This window comes from Lepidothrix coronata, unplaced genomic scaffold (assembly GCF_001604755.1).
Source record: "Lepidothrix coronata isolate B3197 unplaced genomic scaffold, Lepidothrix_coronata-1.0 Scaffold103, whole genome shotgun sequence".
Classification (NCBI taxonomy): Eukaryota; Metazoa; Chordata; class Aves; order Passeriformes; family Pipridae; genus Lepidothrix; species Lepidothrix coronata.
The window spans coordinates 2,062,943-2,087,448 of NW_016690283.1; the positions used below are offsets into that span (position 1 = coordinate 2,062,943).

At 44.0% G+C, this 24,506-nt stretch overlaps 1 protein-coding gene and 1 long non-coding RNA gene across 2 annotated transcripts in view; one reads left to right on the top strand and one right to left on the bottom strand.

Moving 5' to 3' along the window:
* Window positions 1-11,581, bottom strand: part of TFCP2L1 (transcription factor CP2-like 1) — a 37,184-nt gene extending 25,603 nt beyond the window's left edge. Inside the window, exons 1-2 of the mRNA XM_017823541.1 lie at window positions 11,448-11,581; window positions 7,101-7,252 (exon numbers count right to left, since the gene is read on the bottom strand). Of these exons, the coding sequence (XP_017679030.1) occupies window positions 7,101-7,252; window positions 11,448-11,509 (214 nt within the window). The 5' untranslated portion in view covers window positions 11,510-11,581. The remainder of the gene's footprint in view (window positions 1-7,100; window positions 7,253-11,447) is intronic.
* A 199-nt stretch (window positions 11,582-11,780) lies between these two features.
* Window positions 11,781-23,957, top strand: LOC108501545. Its single transcript, XR_001876207.1, has 5 exons — window positions 11,781-11,952; window positions 12,481-12,596; window positions 18,954-19,023; window positions 19,109-19,168; window positions 20,298-23,957. It is a non-coding gene; the product is annotated as an uncharacterized LOC108501545 (long non-coding RNA).
* The last annotated feature ends 549 nt before the right edge of the window (window positions 23,958-24,506 follow it).

Sequence of the window (24,506 nt, forward strand, 5' to 3'; positions counted from 1 at the left end):
CCCTCTGTGTAAGTAAAAAAATACAGGCTTTTTCTGGTTTCAACCCGTTCTAAGTCAGTTTGGACAACAGGTTTTATAGCTCTGTAAGAGTAACTTTGTGTGTAATATTTACTTGAGTTTCAGATAACTAAAAAGAATGGTCCTGGGTGAGGGTGCTGAGGAGGGATGCAGAAAAGCTGAGTATGTTTCCTGACCCCACCTAGCACCTCCCTCAGATGCCCTTAGGTAAGTCGCTTCCTTTACCACATTTCTGCAGTTAATAAACTGGGAGAAGCAAGACCCAGTCCTGCATGTGGCTGCTCAATCAGTGCCTACCACAGGGAAGGGGAGGACATGTAATTGGCAACTGCCCTATCAAAGCAGACCATACCTTCCACACTGCTCACAGGTGTGGCACCAAGCTAGGACAAGAGCACTGCTCCAGTGCTTGCTGTCTAGTTCCAGGAACACATATTAAATTCTTGGTAGGAAGCAAATGGGAGAAAAAGTGGGTTTTTTTCCTACCTCTTTAGGGGGGAAAAAAAAGCATATTCTCCTATAAAAAAGTTATTATTTCCATAAAAACAGCTAATCATGTCAAACCTCCAGCATTTCTCAAGCTTTTTACTGCTACCTAAAATGTGATCTTTTAGGACACTGCAAATTAGAGAAAGCTAACTGGAAAATTTCTACATCTTCTCAGATTGGTAGGTGCATTGATACAAACATCAGAGCCTGTAAAATTACAGGCAAAAATTTCATTATCATAATTAAAGGAATCTCAAAGTAAATATGAATAATGGGGTAAAGTAAAAAAATTACGTGGAATACAAGGGAAAAATCTTCCAGTTATTCTCACATTTCTCACCCCAGTCAGAGGAACTTCTGAGCACTCCCTTCCTTCACAGATATTTAAGATTTATGGGAGAACAAAATGCAATCTAGGGGCTTCCAGTAGGAGTTGTACACAGGCTACAGTCCAGCAAGTTCATAGTCCCATTTGAATTTTATCCAGATGCTAGCAACAGAAGAAAGGATTACAAAAAGAATAGAAAACAGCCTCTTGGTTAAAAGACAACTGAGATTCTAGCTTCCTAGGGACAACAGAAGTCAGATGCTCTACTTACGCAGAGGTGCCTTGTCATCTGAAGTAAGATTCATAGTGAGCTTAGGGATGGTGTGGTTTGGAGACAGGGTTGTTTATCCTGGGCTGCCAAGTGAAGACAGAGCTGCCAAACATATGGGGAAATTGCTTCTAGCACAATTAATGGCTTCAGTTGAGACACTAGAACCTACTCAGAGCTGTCTTCAAAGTCAGGCAGGAGACAAATTCCTTTTCTGAATATGAAGTGCACCACAAGAACCAAAACCACCAAGTAGCCAGTCTCAGATATGGGAAAGACAAACTAGCTTCATTAGGCATTTTTTAAGCCATCCAAAACCAGGAACAGAGTGGAAAGGGGTCAAGGAGCAGCATGGCAGCTCACAACGATCAGGGAACAAGGATGCCGAGGAGGGGAGCCACCAGGGAGTACCTGGTGCTCAGTCTCAACAACACAAAGTCATTGTTGCGCCTGTGATCTCAGGCAAGGGTGGAGTGCATGTCCACAGGGAGAAGCCACCAGCAGCAGAGCTCCTACAAATGCCCAGGGCCTGGTCAGTGGTGGCAGTGACTAGCATGGGACAAAGCAAAAATATCCCCACAAGCAAAGCTATAATTAAACCAGAAGCACACCCAGCTAGAACTCAGCCTTCTCTACACTTCATTTAGGCAAATAAAGAATTGTTCCAGGAAAAGTACAAACATCCAGGCAGTTGTGACCCCATAAAAACTCAATTACGTAGGAGTTAACGTCAATACAAAACAGCTTTTTTTCATTTACTGTAAATCCCAGTGTTTAAAACTGGGTTCTCTGGCTGTAGAAGATTAGACAACCAAATTTGAACTTTAGACTTTTTAAGGGAGGCAAAGGTTCTCTTTTGCCTTCTGTTGTAAGCAGTTTCATCTCCTACCCAAACAATTAGCAATTGACTCCAAAGTGTCCTCTTCAGCTTCTCCTTGCCCAGGGCTTTCTACACCTTTCTTTGGAGAAGAAACCAGAACATATCTGCAGTGAGCTGAGGCAGGACAACACCCAGCAGGTTTTAAATGCAGCACTGTTTAAAGTGCACCAGCTTATGCACATGTGTCTTGAACCTGGATATATGCCTTTGCAGCCTGGGATTGAAATGTGGGGCTTTTGCTTAGGTGCGATCCAGACTCACACTAAGTCCATCTTTAGCTCCATGAGGCAGCTGTTGCTCATGCACTTCTGCAGCAACACTCCCAATATCATCTACAGGTTTCTTCAGGTGTTAGTGGTTTATTCTCATGGTTTTTGTTTTGGGCTTGTTTCTTTTCTGAACCATCTAGGACTGGCAGTAAGGCTGACTCCTGGAAGATACAGTAAAGCAGAGACGGCCAGCCTTCCAAACCCTAACCAGCTGTATACTAAAATCCTCACATGGCCAAGAACCTCAAGTCACACACTGCAGATCTGCAGAGCTGAACAGAGCCCAGGAAAACTTTACAGGCAAGTGACGGCCAGTTACTCTTAAGTACCACTGGGGGACTGGGCTGGATTTGTCACACAGCCTGCTCTCAGTGACCCTCTGCCATCAACCTTAACCACGCTCTATTTGAAGTAATTGAGACCCGAGGCTCTGAGCCAGCCTAATGCTGGTCATGAAACAAAATCATGACTTGAACAGCTCAAAGTCCACATGTGGTTCTGGCACTACAAGCTGATTCCCTTGAGCAATGACTTTCAGGTTTTTGTGATTTTTGGCATTTTGTTTTTTTAAAGGAATGATTTTATTTCCTCATATTTATTAGCACTCAGATCTACTGTACACAGTGCTTGTTTCCTCTACATTCCTCCTGCTGCAATTTCTGGAACCACCTTTCATTGCTCCCATTTCTCTCCATGTTTGAAACTGGTTTCAACCAGCCATGGTCAAACCACACCCCATATGACTGCAGACCATGGAATATGCACTGCATCAAGCTGTCTTGCTAAAGCAGTGGTTTGTAACATGGTTGCTGGTTGATTGTTTTTCTGAAAATCCCTATCCACAAGAGACACTGAAATAGTGCTAAAAGGCAGGCTAGTTCCAGAAATGTTAGGCCATGTTTGTGCTGCAGACTTCTGGACAGTGTAGCTCTGTTGACAGATGTGATTCCTGACCAAAGGAGAAGTGCCAGCAGCAGCTTCTAATGCGAGGACAGCACCTTTACCAGTTTTGCAGACTGAAGGTGGAGCGGTGTTGAGACACCACACTAATAAGCCTATACTTTGTCCCATCGGATGAGTAATCCTCCCGAGATCCAGTAAAGACCTCTTAATGAAGGAACTGCCCTAAAGAATAGCAAACTAAGCCTGTGTTCAATTTGGCTCCAGTTTCCCAAGGAATGTGGGAAGGCAGGGGGGTAAGAGATCAGGAAAGACAAGTGTAATGAGTCAGTCTTTGGAAACCAAGCTAAGGATTTGACTCTAGTTACTTCATTTACAGGCTGGTTCTCGAGCTGTGGCCAGCAAGCACTCATGGTTTCAAACTGGAGTAGACAAGCTTGGGACTCTGCCACTGCCGAACGTCCCCAAGTCAACTTAACACTACAGCTAAACTCATTCCCTTGTGCTCCCTCACAAATACTTCCCCTGCCTTTGCTGAAAACACTGGTCTCTGCTCTCCAGCTCAGGAGTCCTCTCAGCCTCCACTCTTGTGGAGAGCCCAGGCCAGAGACCTCCTCCTCCTCAGTGCCACTGGCCATCTCTCTGGGTCTATCCAGCAAGAAGCAAGGCTCATGAGAAGTAATTATGTTCCACAAGCCTGGCGTCCTCTCCCATCTGTACACAAATATAGCCACTGGATAGTCCTTCTCAGCGCTTATGAAATCCTTTCAGATCTCACTTGAAATTCTCCACTGGTTCCTCTTCTATCTCTGCTATGTAACTTGGCCTTCAAGTTGCCACCCAGTATTTTCAGCCTTCCACATTTCATAGCTCTGTCAGGCCTGACCTTTATTCCATCCTGCCTGTGAACTACCTCCTGAGCTGGTCCACTCACCACCATTGAACCAGTCACGTGCAGAGAACGTGTTTCAGGGCAATAAGCAGAGCTGCTTCACGGTGACAAAAGGTCAGTTACTGCGTGGTGAAGAGCTCAAGTTCAGAAGGAACATCTGAAGAACAAATGCCAAGAGTCACCTAGCAACCAGAATGCCCCATACCCTTTACTCAGTTTGGGACAGTTACCATACTGGATGTGAATTGCTTTGTCACTGCTGGGACAGTCACTGTGTCTTTGTATCTGCCTTACTAGGAACTATGACTGACACACAGGCAGGGTGGAGGGACATTCATTAATGAAGTTACCCATTTGCTAAAGCAATCCATCCCAACACCCAAGCATACAAGGAAGAAGGGAAGTTTTATGTAAGTGTTTGGCCAAGCCATGATAAACACAGAGAGAGGGTAAGGTGCAAGAGGTGTCCCTTTGCTTACAGTCAGCATACGGGGATAAGGTGTAGGGAATGGTCTAAATTGCTTCATGAGACGTCTGTGGCATTGCAGCTGGATCACAGTGCTCTGGAGTCAGTCAGCTCCTCCATTGTGCCAGGAGTATTGATTCCAGAAACCTTGGCTGCCCCAAGGTCCCCTTCACATACCTCCTCAAGCTCATACAACGTAATTCTACTAATGGGATTAGTTTTCTGACAGAGCCTTTAAATCCTCATCTCTTTAACCCAAGGCAATGTTCCCACCGATATCCCACCAACAGCAATTAGACACCCCAGCTCTGACCACAGCTGGTTGGAAGGTGGGTCCACCATCGTTGTCTCCTCATATCTGTAGTTACCTCTAGTGAACCCACAAGTTTCTCACAGCAGCTCATATCCACATGTGACCATACTCCATTCCCCTTTTACTAACTAGCACAGGCAAGGGATTTTGGTCTAATGGATTTAGTATCAAGGCAAACTACATGTCAGACAAATTTACAGTTAAGGTCTGCCCTTGCTACGGGAGAGGGTCAGTGCTGGGAGCCAGAGTGCACCCAATGGTGTGAACTCTGAAACAGCCTTTTGGAGTAGAGCAGAACAGCTTTTAAAGCAAGTACATTGCAAGATCGCCAAAAAAAAAACTTTAAAAAAAAATATCAATCTACATACAGAGAGCCTTGAATTTCAAGAGGTTTTTCAAAAAACCCAGAGCAACCCAGTGTAAGGAGGAAGACAAAAATGATTGGGAGTTTAAATAAGTGAGGTGTGGATGCTCATGAGAAGGTAGCAGGCAGATGCAAAGTTCCCGCCAAGGGGAACAGAAAGCAGTGAGCCAGTCAACTATCAGAAGATGCACCACCTTTTACTACTAATCACCCCTCGAGGAGAAAGTGCTGTTGCCATGCACTGTGGCAAGCCAACAGAATTATGGGATGCCCACTTCTTCCCCCAGCAGCTTCCCAACTCTGCCCCACTGCACAGCTCCTGCCAGCCTCATCTCTGCTTTGGTCCTCCAGCCTCATATTCTCCGGGGTACATTCTACAAGGACACATCCCACCTTTCTCCTTCAGGGATGAAAGACAGATGACACCCAAGAAATGCCAAGGAAACAGGTCAGTACTGTGTCAAGCCGTAGCAGGAGACAACTCCTTGCAATAGTAAGCAGGACAAAGCCAAACATAGCATGGTCTATCTGAAAGGCAGTAACAGTCTTACTTTGCATAGGAAAACACAGACTACTCCAGTCAGAGTTTTTTAAAACTCATGGAATTGTGTAAAGAGTTGTCTAGCTTTTTCCTTACCAAGGTAAAACAGCAGGCACTGCTTCATGTATGCTAAAATATTTGGCCATTGCCTGCTTTTCATAAAAAAAAATCTTTTATCCTAATACAGGAAAGAATTGTGTTTCACAGGAAGATTCATCTCAATCTCACCCTTGATATGCCCCATATCACCTCCTGGGGTCTGCTGTGTTTAGATGGATAAACTGGGAAGCATCCAAAGTATTTTTTGATCCTAGGAGACAGAACAGTGCCAGCTGATGTGACAGGAAACACCTGGCTCCTTGGGTAGAGCCTGCAGTACTCAGCTGATCCTTCTGTAGGGCTCCATGGGTCTACCAGCTACCACCACAGATCCAGCAGCCAGCTGCACCTGAGGTCAGACTCCAAAGGAGATCAGGGCTCTGATTTCTACCAGCATTGAGAGAAACCTACGCAGAGAGGCACTCAAGTGAGCATCCTACTCAGTGCATGAAGCTTAAAGAGCTGGGGCAGTGTCCTGAAGCAGAAGAGGATCTCAGTAACAGTGCAGACACCCTCCAGGTTGTTGTTGTCAGGCTAATGCCCTTGTTTACAGCCCAGCAGAAAATAAGCATACTATGTTAGCATAATATGTGCCTGGAGAGGTCTGATCCCTTCAAGACCCACATGCAGGAGGGGCTGCAAAGTGACAGCCAAACACCAACCAGAGATGTATCTGCATGAATTCTGCCAAATGGAGGGGGGCAGGGGGAAAGTGTAGAGAAATACACAGTGCTTGTTTATCCAGGAGTAAAAACTAGCCTATGAGGTCAGTTATAGAGGACTTTGATGCACTGAACCCTGGCAACTTGTCAAGTTAGGCACTGAGCAGAGCCATATCTCAAAGCCAGTGTGAATGATGTCATGCTCTGCCCAGACCACAGAGCAGCCCTTGGATACCTGTTAACTCATCCTCTGGCAATGCCTTCCAGCATCCAACTTTGCCAAAGTTTGCCCATCTGCTTATCAATCTGGCCTTGTGGCTGCAGTTTAAGTTGTCTGAGATCTAGCCAGTACTTGGCCACAGGGAACTGTACATGCTACAACACTGCTTTAAGCCGACAGTTAAATCAGTGGTACTTCATTATTTTATAATAGTTGATAATCTGGTATCTAAATATTAAAAATTAAATACTCCTCCTTTCCTCCACCCCCTCCCCATCTCTATCCCTCTTTTCCCATCCCGCTGCCCTCCCGGTGAGACAAGTATGGGATTAAATCTCTCATCAACTGTTCCCAGGAAATGTGTTCTTCTTCAGTGTAGTGCAAACCCTACCTTGGTTGAGGTAGGTCAGGGTTTCTTCGTGCAGTTTCACGGCAGGTGATGTGGCTGTGCAGAGGACGTACTGAAAGGGTGGCAGTTTGGCATCGTTCTCAGGAGACAGCTGCGGTTCTTCCTGCTTGAAAATAGGCAGCGCAAGGACATCTCTGCAACACACAATTCACAGACATTTAGCTACAAAGAGTTTATGGAATATCCTAGCCTAAATCTGCACTTGGTTCTCATGATCTGGTATAATGGAGATGGTCTCTGAAGAAACAGAGTTAATTCTGCCTGTATAAAGTAACCAGGCAACTTCTGCCTCTAGGACATCAGCACTGCACAAAAAAAGAACACACCACTGGCAATACAGAATGTCTGAGAATTAATTTATGTTTTTAAAAATTAAATCAGATTTACTTTTCAGTTAAGCAGTTTTCTTGATGAGGACAAAAATTATCAAAAATAGATTCTTCATCCTTGTGGAAGTACATATGTTTAAGAGTTCTTGGGTTCTCAGATGAAAGCCTTCCAGGGGGAAAAAAAAAAGCAAGAAAGGGCACTTTGACAGTTGAATCTCTGGTTAGTAAAATGTCTACAAGTAGCAACCAAGGGCAAGGAACAGACACAGCTCTGGTGTAAAAGGGAGACATTCAGGTAAATAATGGCATGAATCCTGCTGGATTAATTGACTCATGAGATCTCCATGCACTCTAAATAAGCCTGGTCCCAAGTAACCACATAGCTCTTAAGTCAGCACTGGGCCATCTTCATAAATGCACACAAAGGTGCTCAGAAGCAGCTTCACCAGGACCTGCACATAGTCCCTGTCCTCACTTCTTTACAAGATGTTGATGCTGACCTGCCTGCTGATTTAGTGTCAGGCTGATCCCAACCCACACTAATCCCCAAGCAGAACTGGTATTAGCAAGGCTGAGAGCTCAACAAATGATTAGTTGATTAGTACAAAATGAGATGACAGGAATAAGCATCCTTGTCTCAGCCTGTCTGATACTGAAGAACTACATTAGCCCTACCCATGTCACAAACACTTCTGATCATTGTGTCCACCTACTTAAGACATTAATATCCTTCCAAATTAGGAGGATTATGTTGAACATGGAGACAATTCAGAATAAGATTCTTTTTCTCCTGCATTTCCTCCAGATGTGTGAAGACTTGAGATTCCCATTACAGAGGCTGCAGTTCTGCTCCTTTTGATAATCTCATATACAAAAAGCTTTAAGAAAAAACATCCAGGAACATACCAGCATGTACAGGCATGCACCCTAAAAGGGCATTAAGAATTTTTGCCTTGCCTGTTCAGTTAATGATCCACTCGTAGCACCCACAACCTTGAAGGCTACCCAGGTCATGAGTGAAACAGTGCAGCAGTTTAGAGCAAACTGCTGAAGTGCCTGGTTCAACCATAGGTACTCCTATTTATGGCAAAATAAAGCCAAAGAGCAAAATGTGCCATTTCAGACACAAACAGGAGAAAAGAAACACCCATCTCTGTTTCCATTCTCTCTTCCAACCCCACGCCCTCCATGTTATCACCCACTCAAAGGCATCCAGCCCCATTTGCTTACTGGCATTACTGACATAATCACAGCTCTTGCCTAACTGCTGCCACAGAGAGGGTTTTTTTCCTTAGTGATGATTTACTACAGTAACGAAGTGACAGAAATGCCTGCAGTAGATTTCTGAAATAGATAGCATTGCTCCACACACATGCAGGATCTGATACTGCTCCAGAGTCATCTCGCTCACGGATGCCAACATTTGCTCTTAACACACTCATCTGCACAATGCCATTGGAATGTGTGCAGCTTTACAGACGAGAACAGGTCAAAAACTCCAAAGCCCAAAACTTCTACAGTTCAGCAGAGATGGTGCACAAAGTCTGGCCCAGGTTTAACAGTTAGGGATGAGGAATTTGTACACCTACTCACCTGAAACAACTGAGAAATTTAAGCAAGAGGATATCAAAATTCCACCAATACCATATTTCACATCAGGCTCTTAGCACCCCTGCACTTGCCAGAACAGCTGTCTGATTGCTGAAGACTGTAAGCATGGAGGAATCCACGATTTGGTTTCTTAAAAGCTTCACCATACTAAAGCCCCAGTGAAGCCACACAATTCAATCACATTTTTATTCTTGGAGCATTTGAACTAATGGCCTGCGGTATCCGTGGCTTTGGGTCAAGACCTTCTAAAACATTCCACCTTATTAAAAATGTTTGGAAGTTAGGAGGTGAAGACTTAAAAGAATTTTTAAGTTAAGTATATAAGCCATCGCAATATTCAACTCTTAAAAAAAAAAAAAAAAGGTGAACTTCTAAAAACTCTCACAAGTTTCACCTTTTTGCTAAAACTCTCCAGTTCTGGTCTTAACCAACACTTAGACTGTTGCTTACCAGAGAACAAAGTTATTTGAGAGTTCAGTCAGCTGATAGAACAGAAAGTAAAACATGTACTTGGTTTTTATAAAAACTGAATGAAGATTTACAAGGATTTTTCTGTAATATCATCTTGCTTTAACTACAAATGCCACTGAGGTATGGTAGAACTTACACGGATGCCTCAGATACGCAGAAAGTCTTTGATTTCTGCAAAGTATAATTTATATAAACTTTTGTTACAGCAACTTCAAGAATTGTACTATTTCAGTTTTCCGTGCAGAGTCGCTACAAGGGGGTATGGAAAGCCTTCAGAAAGGCACAGCTCAGCAGAAAAATGCCCCTCTTAGAAATGCATATCTTGACACATTCTCATGGAAAGTGAATTGGCCAGAATTAAGAGGTCTCTACACAAAAAACGAGGGTTTTGTTCAACCAACGTTCCCTGAAACACCCGAGGGCATTGTTGCCATAAAACTGATTTTAGGGCTTTTAGTCCGAGATCAAAAACACCATGGTCACAGTAGCAGATACTCACTAAAGCTGAAGTTTGTTCCTAAAACACTGACAGGTCACTGCCATACCAGCAGCCTTCCTGACAGAAAGGTATCCTTTATCCCCCAGCTAGCATCAAGCCAGCAAAAATAAGCAAATGTGTTTTCTGGCCAATTAGACAAAATTTAAATTGTGGACTCAAGCCTGACCCAGACCTGATGATCTTGAAGCACTGTGCTACAAATCCATTATGAAGCAGTTAATGAAGCAGCCTGAGCACCATAAACACTCTCTAACGCTGAGAATACACACAAGTAGCAATGCTGATGCTCCTCTGCTACTGCCGTCCTCACTGTCCTAAACCAATCAGATCCGCAAGCACAAAGCAAGAGAACAAGACTTTTGCCACATACATGTTGTGAAACTGAGTTATTGAAACAGAGGGACGACATGAAGAATCTTGTATGAAGAAGTGGAGAAGCTGCCAGAAAGTAAGAATCTTACAGTACCGTATCATTTGATAACGGGAGATTATTATTTAGAGCAAAAAAAAAAAATTCCTTTGTAAACACACTGATAGGGAGTAGGAATAGACCAGATAGCGTGTCTCCTTGAAAAGGAAGTATTATCTGTGTTGGAAGTGCTTCCTCAGACAAACTCAATGTTCTCTCAAGAGGGGTTGTTTAGGGGTACATTTGAAAGTCAGGCTCTTGGGCCACGGCCAGGTTCTCCACTGCCATAATTCAGCAAAATCCCCCTTTGGCAGAGCAGCAGCAGCAATCGACACCAGCTGACGGCTGAGCTTTACATCTTCAGAAAACAAATAATTCACAAGCAACCAGCAAAAAGGAAACTCCCAAAGTTGCCTGCTTTCACATCGGTTAGAGGGAGGAAACATGGGTTTGTGCTACACATGTTACAGACTATTGTTTAGCAGCCCTTGTACTTAAATTAGGCGCATTTAATTAAACGCAACTGTGCGGAGGCAGGAAAAAGCTGGTTTAGGCAAGTTCAGAAAGTGAAATTCTGAGCTTTACATACACCGTCCCAAAAAGCAGAGAAAGAAATCCCGTCCCCAGAAAACTGCGTGCCTTCTCAGTTTGCCAGCAGGCGTTTTCCACAGACTTTTGACAGCGCCTCGCCGCTGCCGCACCTCCTCCCTTTGAGCCGCGCTACCTCAGCGCGGAGGAGAGAGAACCGGGCACCAGCGGTAACGCAAAGCTGCACAGAGCTGTCTAACGAGGCGCTGAAGAAAAAAGAAGGGGAAAAACAAGAAAAAGGAACCCGCGGTCTCTCAGACGGAGGGAGCGGCGCTAACCCCGGTTAGGGCACCACGGGGGGCCGAGGGTACCGGGGGTGCCGCCGGGCAGCCGAGCGGGCGGCGGCGGGACGGGGGCACCCGACCCCCAAACACACAGACCGCTATGCCAGGGCGCAGGGGCTCCCGCCGCCCGGGACTCACCGCAGGTAGCTGCCGGTCGAGTGCTGGTTGTAGTGCTCCGGCTGCGTGTGCCAAAACAGCATCTTGGGGGCGGCCCGGCGGCGGTCCCTGGGGCTGCGGAGGGGGCGGCCGCGCTGCCCACTCCAGGCGTGCCGGGCACGGCTGCCGCCAACTGGAGCCGCAGACCCAGCGGCTCCCGCCGCTTTTATGGCTCAGCCGCGGCGGCCGCGGGTTGGCCGGGCCGGGGCTCCGGAGCCCAGCGAGCCCTCCCCCGGCCCGCCCCGCCGCCAGCCCCGGCCCCCGGGCGGGCACGGGCCGCCAACCCCGGGGCGGAGCGCCCGCCCCTGAGGGCAGGGCGGGGGCGGGCCCGGCCCGGAGCGGGGTTTGACGGGCCGTGGCGAGGAAAGGAGTAGAGGTATAGGGTCAGCTTGGCGACCCCTGGCTCTGCTGGACCTGCCCTGGACTTGGAATTGCCCGTGTTTTAAGCGGAGCCGCGGGAGTGACCTGGCAGCTCCATCCGACATCTGTATGAAATCTCTGCTCAGGTTCCGCTGAGGTCCCTGCTTGAGTGAATGACAGCTGGTTGCTTTAGTTATAGTAGTGTCTATCTCTTACGCCGGCCTGTGCCTCGTGTTAATGTGACCTTTGTGTCGGGGTATTTTCCGAGTGGGACAGCAAGAGGCAAAATTTGCCAGAGGAGGTGCAGTAACAAGAGAACAGTGTCAGGGACTAAACTCACCCCTAACCGTTCAAAACCTTCCTGCCTTTCCTATCTCAACTCCCCCTCTCAGTAAGGAGAAATCTGTTTCTTTGCCATTTCAGATTGCAGATCCTGATCCTCACACACAAGGCTACTCATACCCATCATTTTCCTAACCCCCTGCTTTCAGGGCACCTTCCTGTCCCATCAATCCTTTTCTGGTCTGACAGTTTGTGGAGGGGAAACAAAAAGGGTAGAAGGGTTCCCCGTTTGGTCATTTTCTATTGTGTATCCACCAGCAGAAATGGAAACAGACCCTTAATTACTCTGAGTCATTAAACATATTTCAATCAGTTTTCAGAAGACTTCTTATCTGTGAGGTTTCTGGTCAACTTTCAACTGAGAAAAAGGCAGTTTACTCAACTACTCAAAGGTAGTTGTTGGCATTTGCTGTCAGATTTCACTGTCAGGTAAGTTTTTTCAGACAGGTGATTTTTCTATTCTCCTACCATTATTATAGAATATTGATATTATCACAGCACTTATAGATAAATCATTTTTAGGTCAAGTCAAATAGAGTCAGACACAGTATAGGCATTGGTTGTTTGTATCTTGAAATGAAAAAAAAGGTAACCTGAAAGGTAACAACAGCTTCATAGAGATGCTATGAATCTAAAAGTTTTTTAAGATGCATTGTTTATATCTGCTTGTCTCAGTTTCAGATTAAGAAATAGCGCAAATCAATGTGCCTTTAAGGTAGTTTCTCTTTCCTCTGTTACTACACAGCAAGACAAACACCTGGTTCTAACAAAGCCAAATGGTTGGAGTTATCTTGTTGCTTTTTTATACTCTTAAAAATATTTAGCTCTGCTCACACAACATCGGAGACCTTGACTGAGCAAAGCCTATATATAGTTCTTGTACAGAGAAACAAGACAAAGTTTGCTGAACTGTCCAAGGACTTCTCCAAACAGTAAATATCCTCCCACAGTCTGAGTAGTTTGCTGCACCAACTGGAGAAATATGAAGTCCAATGTAAGAGTAAATTACCACACCACATGAAACAAAGGATCCCATCAAGACTGGCATGTCAGTATTTTCTTTAGTATCTTTCTGGAAAGTAAATATGTTGGAGTGAAAATTACTTTAAAATAGTCTGATTTGTTTCCTATCTGGCCTGTTGCTGAATGGAGAAAATAAGGTGAGATCTGCTAATTAATTTTACAGATAGTCTGGCAACAGCTTCGCCATCCAGATGTTTCTGTCCCTGCCATTCCTTGCTCAGCCAAATCTGAGGAAGAAAAAGACATCTTTGTTCCTTGTCTACCTCTCACGAAAGAAATTTCAGCCATCTTCTGGTCTAATTCCTGCTCTTCCCCCAGCATGGAAACATGTACCACAGCATCAGATACCCTCTCCTGATCTTCCAAATCCACGACATCATACAGACCAAGTCCTCCTCTGCTCCCCTCTGGGGCTCCCTTGATCATCCAGCATCTGCTCTTCCTGTTACCCTAACACAGCCCCTCAGTGAAGAATTCTTCTCCTCTACAGCTTTCTCACCCAAAACTCTCCTTGCTCTCCTACTCCCTTCCGGATCAAAGTAATTTCTTTCCCTCTGCTTTGCTCATTGCTCTTCATCTCTCTTTTTAGATGCTTGTTCAATTTGCCATGGTAAAATACTTTGATCATATGATTAAAAGGGATTGAGTGAATATTTTGTTTGCTGGATTTTTCTGCTAGAGGTAATGTTATGAAGGACCTGGAGATACTTTTTGTGTGAAAAAGAGGTATTTTAAGAATAAGTATCTTTTTCTGTGGCTATTTGTGCCTGGACACAAAATTACTGTGCCAGTGGGTTCAAGCTGGTATGAAGAGAAAAAATATTTTAACCGTGTAAGTTCTTTTGATTAAAAAAAAAAAAGCAAAACAACAGTAAAAGACCCCAAACACACATACAAAAAAACCCCAAACAAAACAAAACACAAAACCTTCAAGCATTAGTACATGCACTTTCAGTTTAAGATGTTATTGCTTCAAAAGTTTGTTCTGCTGCTTCACTGGTCATTGCAATCCCTTTAGCTAAGCAGTGAGTGGGAGACATGTATGACCTTCATCTGCTTCACTGGAGAGTCAAGAAGTTTTGATCAGATTCTCAGCACTTAGAGCCAAACTAGTAGAACTTGCACTGAAGTGACCGAGACACAGTCACATATTCTAGAAAAAAGGTGTTCTCATTACCCAGAGGCCTGAAGGGAAGTGAGCATGGGAGCATTAGAACACTGTAGAGATGGCTAAGTAAAAATTTAGATCTGTAAAAGAAATTAAACACTTAAGTCTCATCACACTGAAAAGAAACAAAGCATCTCTATACCTTTAGGGCTCCCACCACAAACATCTGAATTGCTTCTGAAAAGTCTAACAGGAACTTCTATGTCAGTTAAGCAATTCTGTGTTCATGAAGACCCAGATAAACTCAAAGGATCAAGGTTGAACATTATACTGTATTGAAGAGCTTCCAGAAGTTGCCATTAGTTCATTATGGCATTAGTCAAGGTTATTGAGGGATTACTGCACTTCTCTCCTGATGCACGGACCACAGAGTTACGGCCTGTCTGGATGAACTGCAGGGATCTGAAATGAGCTGCAGAGTCTTGGGAAGGCTTACTGAGATGGTCACCCAAGCACTGAATATGCTCTAAGGAAAAAAAGTCAGCATGATGCCTTCTGTGTTCCCTCTGTGTGTATTTCAGCTCACAGGTTTCTGGCTTTCAACTGGGGAATTCTTGGAGAAACTATATTTAAGTAGGTTCTGCAAGATAACCAAGAAAAGTGACTGAATTGTGACAGCCTAATTTGTTCTACCTTCCCTGGGCTGAAACTAGAAAGGACTGAAAACTGGAGGTTTTAATAAATTGCAAAATTATGAATGAAGAAAGGAACAGCTTTTATACAGCCCTTATTGTTCTAAAAGCTGGAAAAACATTGCTTTGCCTTTGACAGGGTTTGGGAGACCTTCCAGTGGCAAGTACGGGCTCTCACAGGTAGCCCACTGATCCCTGAGTTCTCATCTATTCCATGCAGGTCCACTTTTCAGATGAAAACCAGCCTAGATGGGTTCTCATTGCCCTCTACTGAACAGCACCTCAGGGCGTAGCAGGTCGCCAGCAGCTCTGGGCAGTGGCTACCACCAGGAGTAGGAATGTGTTACAGCTGAGAAGGAGGACACTGAACTGGAAAAACTGAGAATGAGCAAGCTCTTGAAAGCGTGCCTTATAGTGACAGAAGCATGGAGCTTAGTTTGGTTTTACCCACAGGAAGATTAAGAGGTGACTCAAACATAGTCTATAAATAGTCAGATGGGAACTCAACATTTCATAAGAATGCTTCTAAACATCACAACAAAGATAAAAGAGCCACAGAATAAACACTGCAATTTCATAAAGTGAGGCTAAGAACACACTGCAATGAACATAATCAACCATGAGTGTAACTTTCCCAAATTTTGTGGTTAAAGCCCCCTCCCCCCATATCCATTTTTCAGATGTAATTCCAGACTAAATTTTCCTCACAAATAAAAAAAAAAAAGAAGGTAAACAGAAAGGAATTCATTTAGGTTCTGTGGCCAGTTTGACAGAGGAGAGCAAAGATGATCTGCAGAACACTTTCTATCTTTACGATCTCTGACATTTTCTGCCAAGGGCTTCCAAATGCTCTCCTATTACAGTTACCTCCCTGTTCTACCTTGTGAGTTTGAGGCAATGAATCCCCTTCCCTGACAGTCAAACAGCCACAAAGCTCATATGTCGTGATGTGCTGTCAGCACGATCACCATGACACAGTGAGAACCACATTAACCAAACTTAATAGCAAAACAAATATCTTGAAGAATACCACACAGACTGGCTTATTTATTTTCTTATTCAAGTCATTCATTAAAACCCTCACCATTTTCTCGTTTATCAGAGGTCACCATCAAATTTCCAGCTGCCACTAAATTTCCAGGCACAACATAGCGCTGGTGTATCCACGAGGTCTTTTTGCCACAGAAATTAGGCGTTGTTTGCAAGCTTTCCCTGATGTCATATTAATCACTTTGACTGTCCTGATTTTATCACCAGAATCAATTTTATTTTTCTTCCTGGTGAACATTTCTTTTAAAGTCATTTTGTTGTGGAAACAAAAAAAAATATTTACACAATGAGGATGATCGATGATTGGATGACAAAATAAGTGCTTTTTAAATGCTCATTATACATCTGTTGGCATTGGCTGCCTCATTGTGAGCTACGGGCTGCAATCGCAGGGATGCACAGTAGCCATGTTTACATCGCTGCAAGAGAGACCTCCGGAGCTGACAGCACTAGTGGGAAAGGAGCACATGACTTTAAAAAAAAAAAAAAAAAGAAGAAAGAACAACAACAGAGAAAGATCATGTACTTTTTGGCTGCAGCAGACACTGAATCCGCAAACATCTGTGCCCGGTACGTGTCTGGGGGTTAGTTACGGTTCCTCTGCCCGAGGTCACCATGTGTGCTGCCAACTCCAGCAGCCTCGGCTGTCCTGGCTGGAACAGCATGAATACATCACCCCCTCACACACACCAGGCTGGCAGAGCATGTAGACCGTCACCACTCAGTGCTTTGTGGGGAGCAGTGGCAGAAGGCGAAGCATCGTCACCCAGAGACGACAACAGCCCAGCTCTGCTCACAGCTCTGCTGTCTGAGAGAGCTTTGCTTCCACAGCTGAAAAATTGTAGCTGTACAAAAATATCTGTGATGGCTGCGGGTATCCCACATCTGCTCACCAGCGTGGTCTGCCACCCTGCCCCAAACACTGGTGTCAGCACAAGCAGGGAAAGCAAAGGGGAGAAAGGAGTGGCCAGGAGCTGGGCTGCAGCAAGAACTGACTGCTTCAACCAGCTTTGCCAGAGGTGGGTGTGGGAAAGCAGAAAAGATGCCAGAAGATGTCTAGTCCATAGATCCCACAGACCAAGACTGTGTCCTCTCTTCCCATGGAAAGAGAGTTCTAAAAGCCTGAACAAGAGGCAGAAGTCACCCTCTGCAGATATGCAGACAACACCAAACTGGATTGGGTGGTTGGCATACTGAGCACTAGTACTTTGATCCAGCAGGACCTTGGGAAACTTGAGGCCAAGAGAAACCTCATTAAGCTTTGTAGAGCCATGCAAAGCCCTGCACCAAGCTGGAATAACCCCATGTGTCAGTTCTGGCTGGGAACCAACTAATTGAAGAGCAGCCCTACTGAGGAGGACCCATGTGTTAGTTTGAAAGACAGATTAAATGGGAAACAACAGTTCTCTCTTGCCACAAATGAGGCAAACCACTCCTTGTAGTGCAGGAGATCAAGGGAAGTTATTGCCCCTTCTCCTCAGTGCTGCTGGGACTGCACATGTTTGAGCCTCTTGTTCAAGATGGAGGTGGAGAATTTTGAACAGGGTCCAGCAGGTGAACTGCTAAAACACTCAGGGCATAGAGTACTTTTGTGAGGAGAACATGAAGGCATTAGTCTTGCTGAGTCTGATGATGATGAAGTCAAGACAGGACCTAGTAACAGCCCACTATGTAAAGGCATTAAAAAAGATGATGAAGCCAAACCCTTCTCAGTAGTAGCAGTGATTAAGCCAATGTCCACAAGCTATGACTTGGAAGTTAGACTGAGCACTAACAAAAACTTCTTCACTAGAGGACTGGAACAGGTTACCAGACAGGACGTGGCATCTCCATTCTAGGAGGTGTTCAAGATTCCAGCAGCAGAGCCATAGTTGATGCAATCTAGGGTACGCTCCAGCCCTATTCTGAGGTGAAGTTTAGATTAGAGACATTCAGAGGTTACTTTCCATCAGCATTTCTCAAGTCTATGAAATCTTGCAAGGGCTACTGTGACCCTGACACAGGTTTTAGTGGACACGCCCACAGTCCCCTTCCTGCTCAAGGCAATGTCCAGGTCTTTACCACATGTGTAATACCTCATGGATGTCCACAGCTTCACAAATTCTGAAGAGACTCATAGTGAAATGTCCACATGCTGTTCTACTGCATACGCTGTCCTGCCCTGGTGAGACTTCTGTGTAAAAAGCTGCTGAAAAGTGGTTATTTTTAATTCTAGAGGAAAGGTGTTTTTATAAGTGGGACCTGGCAAAGTAACAGTGTCAAGTAGACCCATCCTCTCCAATGTAAACTCCTCCGATATGAAATTATTCCAGGATAATTACTGGACACAGTTGAGCATGTAGAAAGATCTAAAATGCTCCACCCCAGGGCATTTATCTGTTGCAGGACGGTACAAAGCATGAAGTACATTACAGAGTCTTTCATCTCCCCTTAAACACTTTAGAGACATTTAAAATTCCTTGAAAGGAAAACATTTTAAGACCCTTCATGTAATCAAAATGCCTTTCAGTAGTCCCTCAGTGAATACTTTGTACCATAGCAGAATCACAATTTACAGCTATAAGACCACTAGTCCTTCACAAACACCGTGACTTTTAAAAACTCAAAATATGAGAAAAGAATGACCATTATTATAATTATTATTAGATTGCTTCTTTCCTTCAAAGCAAAGCTTTCATCAAATGAGGTTTTCCTTATAGAAATGCTCTAGGTAGATGATTCACACAACAAATTCATAACTAAGAAGATAGACTGGAAAAGGGAGTGTGGTTTTCTTATATTAGCTACATGTAGTCTGACTGTAATTATTCTCAACTGGAATATCCATACATAAAAGCAATTTTGCAATTATATTAATTTGTACAACTATTCTAATAACATGTTATTTTCTTAATTTTTATAAACCAATTTTAGGACTCTTTTTTATTGCATTTGCACAGCAATTTCTAAGTCAAATAATGAAGCCTCCCAAGTTTTCTGCAAGGTAAGGTAAGGTGAGGTCAGTGGAGACTGATCTCTACTGCTAGTTACAAATGCATTTATTTCCTCAGTGTTTCTTTCTTCTTCAGGATATCCCATACTTCCTGCTTGTACAAGGTGTCACCTCTCATCTCTGCAAGTCTTGTGTGGTAAGTTAACACATTTGTATTAATAAGTAAATACATTTGTACTAACTTCCTGTGATGCACAGAGTGTGGATGCACCTTAGATGTGCAAATATCTCATCACCGTGAGGTAATGAGCAAGTAATCTTACCTTATAGGAAATTTAAGGGCAAACTGACATCACTAAGACAGTGATGGATGTGTGAATTACATTCCAGAGTGATGAATCCCAGTCTAGCTCTCCTTTACAGCCATACAGTTAGACCAGGAAGCCATCTCTTTCACTGTACTGAGTCTGAGATTTCAATTTCTTCTTATGCATACAGGGATAAATTTAAGAATTGTTTGACAAAAAATAGTGTAGTTACAGAAATGTCAAAACCATGTAGGTGGAAGAAAGATCACAGAATCACAGAATATCCTGAGTTGGAAGGGATCCACAAGACTCATCGAGGTCTAACTCGTCGTCCTGTGCAGGACAGCCCCAAGAATCACACCATGTGCCTGAGAGTGTTATCCAAACACTTCTTGAACTCTGTCAGGCTTGGTGCTGTGACCACTTCTCTGGGGAGCCTGTTCCAGTGCCCAACCACCCTCTGGGCAAAGAACCTTTTTTCTAACATCCTATTATCTAACCTAGACCCTTTATCTTTCCATATGAACAGTGTGGTATATTGATATGTCTTTTACAATAATCTTAGTGGGATCAATAGAAATGTGACAGTTTTAGTACATTACCACACAACTTAGGGCAGTGATTTACAACACTGTTGTGTCCAAATTTTTTAAGACAAATCCGCACCAATTTCAAGTCTCTTTAATATACAAATTATCTGACCACTGAGATGCCCTTGTTCTGCTCATAAAGACTTCTCAGAGCAGGATGGGATAGCATCTGAGGGCATGAACAGTAATGAATATCCTCAGATAAGTGACCAAAGCACATAACTGCTACTTCTTCACTTCCAAAAGAAGGCTTTTTGTTTTGTTTTCATAGCGAAATAACTAACCTTACTGTCCAACCCTCCTGGGGACCATTACTTTAACTTTTCCCATGATGTAGTTAGGGAAGGTCAGCAGCAGTTCAGATGCACAGTATTTGGTACTGCTGGCTATAGCACGGCAAAAATTACCTATTTCTTGCCACCTTTAGGTTTGATCGTTGAACAGCTGTTGGACTAGAGAGACAACAAACACCGAGGATATAATCAAAGCTCACAGGACCAAGCAGAAACTGTTGTCTTCAGCAGGATTTTATCTCAGGCTAGAAGCACTCCAATATTTCACAGTAAAGACAAGCCTCAGACTTCCAGAAGAAGTTTTCCTTTGTTCTACTTTAATGAATCAGTGATAATTAACCAACATTTAGTTTCAGCTCGAGGAAGGAATGACAGAAATAATTATGTCCTGAGACAGACATCCCATCAGCTTCTCCAAACCTATTAACTGCCTCAGATGAATTGACAATCAATGAAATGAGATTAAAAGTCTAAAACACAAACCATCTCCATTTCCATCTCTAGAGCCAGGATGACACAAAATTACTACCCAACTGCTGCATATGTTCCTATAAACGCACCATTATTCTGTCCATAAAACAGTTTTGCTGGTTCATCCTAGGACATGAGTTCCTCTGACACTGAAATACAATGTGGACTTGCTCCTAACTGATCCTGAGCAGGGAATGGAATAACCACTCCTGACATGTCTGTTTATAAGGCATCAGCTAAACAACTGTGTTATCACAGAATAACTCAATCAGGAGTTTTGTTCTATAGGTACAGGTGGCCCATTGTAAAAGAAATTTGCGGTCTTGAAGAGAGGTTATTGTAGACAGATTAAAGATATGAAAAATATAAATACTAGTGTGAAATAGGAGAATAAGGCTGTGGTAGTTTTAGTTACTTACAAGGTGTAGCTCTGCCCTCTTTTTTGACTTAATGTAAACATTTGTTTAGGATAGGATGCACAGCATCCTAGACTCCCTGAACTGTGCCAGTGCAATCCCACTGTCTATAAACACTGGAGAGGAATCAGATGAATCCTGCCAAACATCTGCTTTCATTTATCAAAACAAGGTTAAGAAACTTGATCACAATTTATAAACATCTCTTGGGAAGGGACTTAACACAAACAGAAGGGAGGTGGTAGCACTGAAGGGGAAGCTGAGCCCCTCCAGCAGTGTCCAGCTCATAACATCTGGTGTGAGCAGTAGCAGTCACCGAGATTATTATTGGTGAGACAGCACCGTTATTTTTATGATGAATAAATAGACTAAACCCAAAGTGACATAAACCACTTGGTAGTGGCAAGCAGTCAGATTTATATCTAATCTTCATAGCTGCTTTTCAATAGTCTCCATTTATTTGGAGCTCCTAGTATTTTGATTTTATCATTATACATGCCTTCTGTGCTTTTTTTCTTCAAAAGCATAAATGAAATTATTCTTGAGTTCTTCCTGCAGGTTTCTTGTGTGGACTTTTCTAACCTTAGCAGTGAGTAAAATTTCGTGGTCTTAATCCAGCAATTCAAGCATAAACTGTATTGGAGAACAGACTTTACCATTGGTGCCAATGTTCAGTGTGACTTGGAATCCACGAGGAATTCCAGAAAAACCCCCACATTGTGATAATATTTACGAAACAGGAGTAGCTTGCTCAAATTTGAGGAATCCAACAGACTGGCACCTTTTAGTCAAAAGAAATGTGCTTTTAGTAAAGGTAACTTCTTAGCCAGACTTCTCAGTTGCAAATATTATTAACTTTACCACCACAAGTCTCTCTAGCAGCATTCAAAAAAAATTAAATTTTTATTAACTATAAGAACATACAAAGATTGCCTGAGTGATACAGACTGGGAAGACACGTGAGAGATGCCAAATCTCCAAGCTCAGAGTAAAAAACCAACAAAACAAAAAACCAACCAACCAACCAACCAACCAGAAAACCTAAACAAACAACCGAAAAAAAAAAACAAACACAAAAACCCCCAGAGTGTTTCAATACAACCAAACAGGAGCCCAGGGCATGGGTAAGGACAGAGAGCATCAGCATTACTCACAGCGGGAAATCTGCAGAGGGACTATAGGAAATACCCAAATGCTCATCTGCTAATTAATGGTGACAAGCAAGTCTCAAGATGAGATTTTGGAGGACAGGAAGAGGATTTTATTTTAAAAACAAATCCATTTTCACTCACACCTGTCATACACACCACACACCCACATACTCACAACCAGAAGAAATGTGTGTGTCCATCATCCAGGCACCAAAGCATGTATATCCAGGGCCTGCTCAGGATCCCTCACAGTGAAACAGAATGGAAGGGACACAGCTCTGTAGTCCTTATCCTGGTCTCCTTCCATGGCTGGTGACCACTCACTGCTTTGGGATGTGCTTTTTGAACCCTGGAGCTGACAGCAACTGCCTTTTTCCATCTCTCCATCCCACCCTGCCTCTGTGGGTCATCAGAGTGCCTCTCTCTGAGTGCTTCAAGGCTCCAGTTTCATTTATTCTCCTGCTGTCACCCCTTTGATGGTCTGAGGCTTTGTTTCAACCTAAATGTAGGTTGTCTTTGCTGTAGATCATCCCTTGTTTGTCTGATCCAGCCTGAAGGTGTATCTCTATCAGCTCCAGCTCAGCTAGGCATGTATAAATGTGACCAAAGGAGTGTCTTTGCAGCCTCTCACCTCTGGTGATTGAGATGCCAGCAGATGCAATCCCATGGATTCTCCTGGATGACAGGGTCATGCTGCAGCAGACTTCAGTCAGTGACCTGGAGACTCTGTAAGAGTCCAGGTTGCTCCTGGTGTTATTTCCACTCCTGTGAAAAGTGATTGCACTTAGCAGGTCAGCTGGCTATAGATGTGACTTTTTGGGGATTCCCATCTCTACTGGAAATAAAAATAATGGTTGAAAACCACTGAACTAGATAATGCAAGAGCCTTCCAGTGGCCTTGAATATGCTATTCATTGAGGTCGGAAGCTGCTATGGAATTTTTCAATACATGATTTAATCTGGGCAGCCTGAGCTCCAGAAGCAGAGGGAGGAAACCCAGCGACTCTGGAGCCAGGGGCCCTCAGGCAAGGAAAGGGAACATTTTCAATGGCTTTTAAAGGACGCATTGGCCAAGTCACACATGTTACAGCAGTTCACTGGTGGCATTATAAAGCTAGAAAAGCAGTGTCAGGTGAGCTGCCTAAAAGGACAAAGATTGCTTCATACTCTGCAGCATGCTAACATTTGGGCATTTCTGGGTTTTAACTGCCTCACAGTCAGACGGCAAGCTCTTAGCATAGGGATTTTTTGGCCATCGTAAACACAGCAGCAGTTCCTCAGCAGGCAGAAACTGCTGTGGCACTGAATTCTCAGCAACTGTGGGTTCCAGAGTGACATAATCTTGCCCTGGTAGCTGCAATGGCCTACCCTGTGCACTTCCATCCACCCACTGCAGGACATGCAGCACTTCTCCCTTCACCTGCACCAGGAATGCCAGGAGACAAGAGGCTTCCACTGGGAACTGTTCTTTCTTCGTAAGACAAAAAAAAAAGGCTTGAGTTTGCTTCTCAGATGGATCAGTCCTAGATCTGAGTCCCAGTGTGGCCATGCAACTGGTGGTGCCAGCACAGTGCAGGAAGCAGGGAGGGAAGGAGCCAAGGGAGGTCTGGGGATGGATTCTGCCATCACCCCAGTGAGGTGTGACTACCACTGAGGGTACAGCATAGTCTCAACTCCAAAAAGATCAGTGTCTGAACAGCTTTCCATGAACCACTTCCACATCTTTCTGCCTCAATGGCATTCCTTCCCTTCTTCTTCCTGGAATAGTTTGCTGATGTTTCCTGCGGACAGCATTTTCTTTTCTATTCCAGAAAATCTGGAACTTTATTAATAAAGCAAACAGACCTGTGAGTCCTAACCTTCACTGTTTTCTTTTGTTCATTTCCAGTATTCTAGGGGAAAATAAAACAATACATTCATGACTGGTTCCTGCAGGGTGTGGGAGCAGCTCACAGTGGGGAGAGGTGACCCAGAGCCAGGGAGCGCCGGAGGACACTGTGACTGTCTCTCCTCACCCTACACCACACTGCCCTTCCTGGGACCTCTGATAAATGTGCGTTGTGACAGAGCTTCAAGGGTGATGTCCTCAAGTCAAGGGACCAACATCACCAAAGAGGAGCCTACTAAACTTTTTGTCCTTCAAATGACAGTAGCCTTTTGGTGAGTGTCTTTGATTTCAAAGACTGGTCGAGCCCAGGAAATTATACTTCACACTCAAATACATTCCAACTGTTTTTAAAGCAGAAAGCATTGCCAGCCCAAGAAATATAATCCTATCCCAAGGCCTTGAGAAATTCGGTGGCTG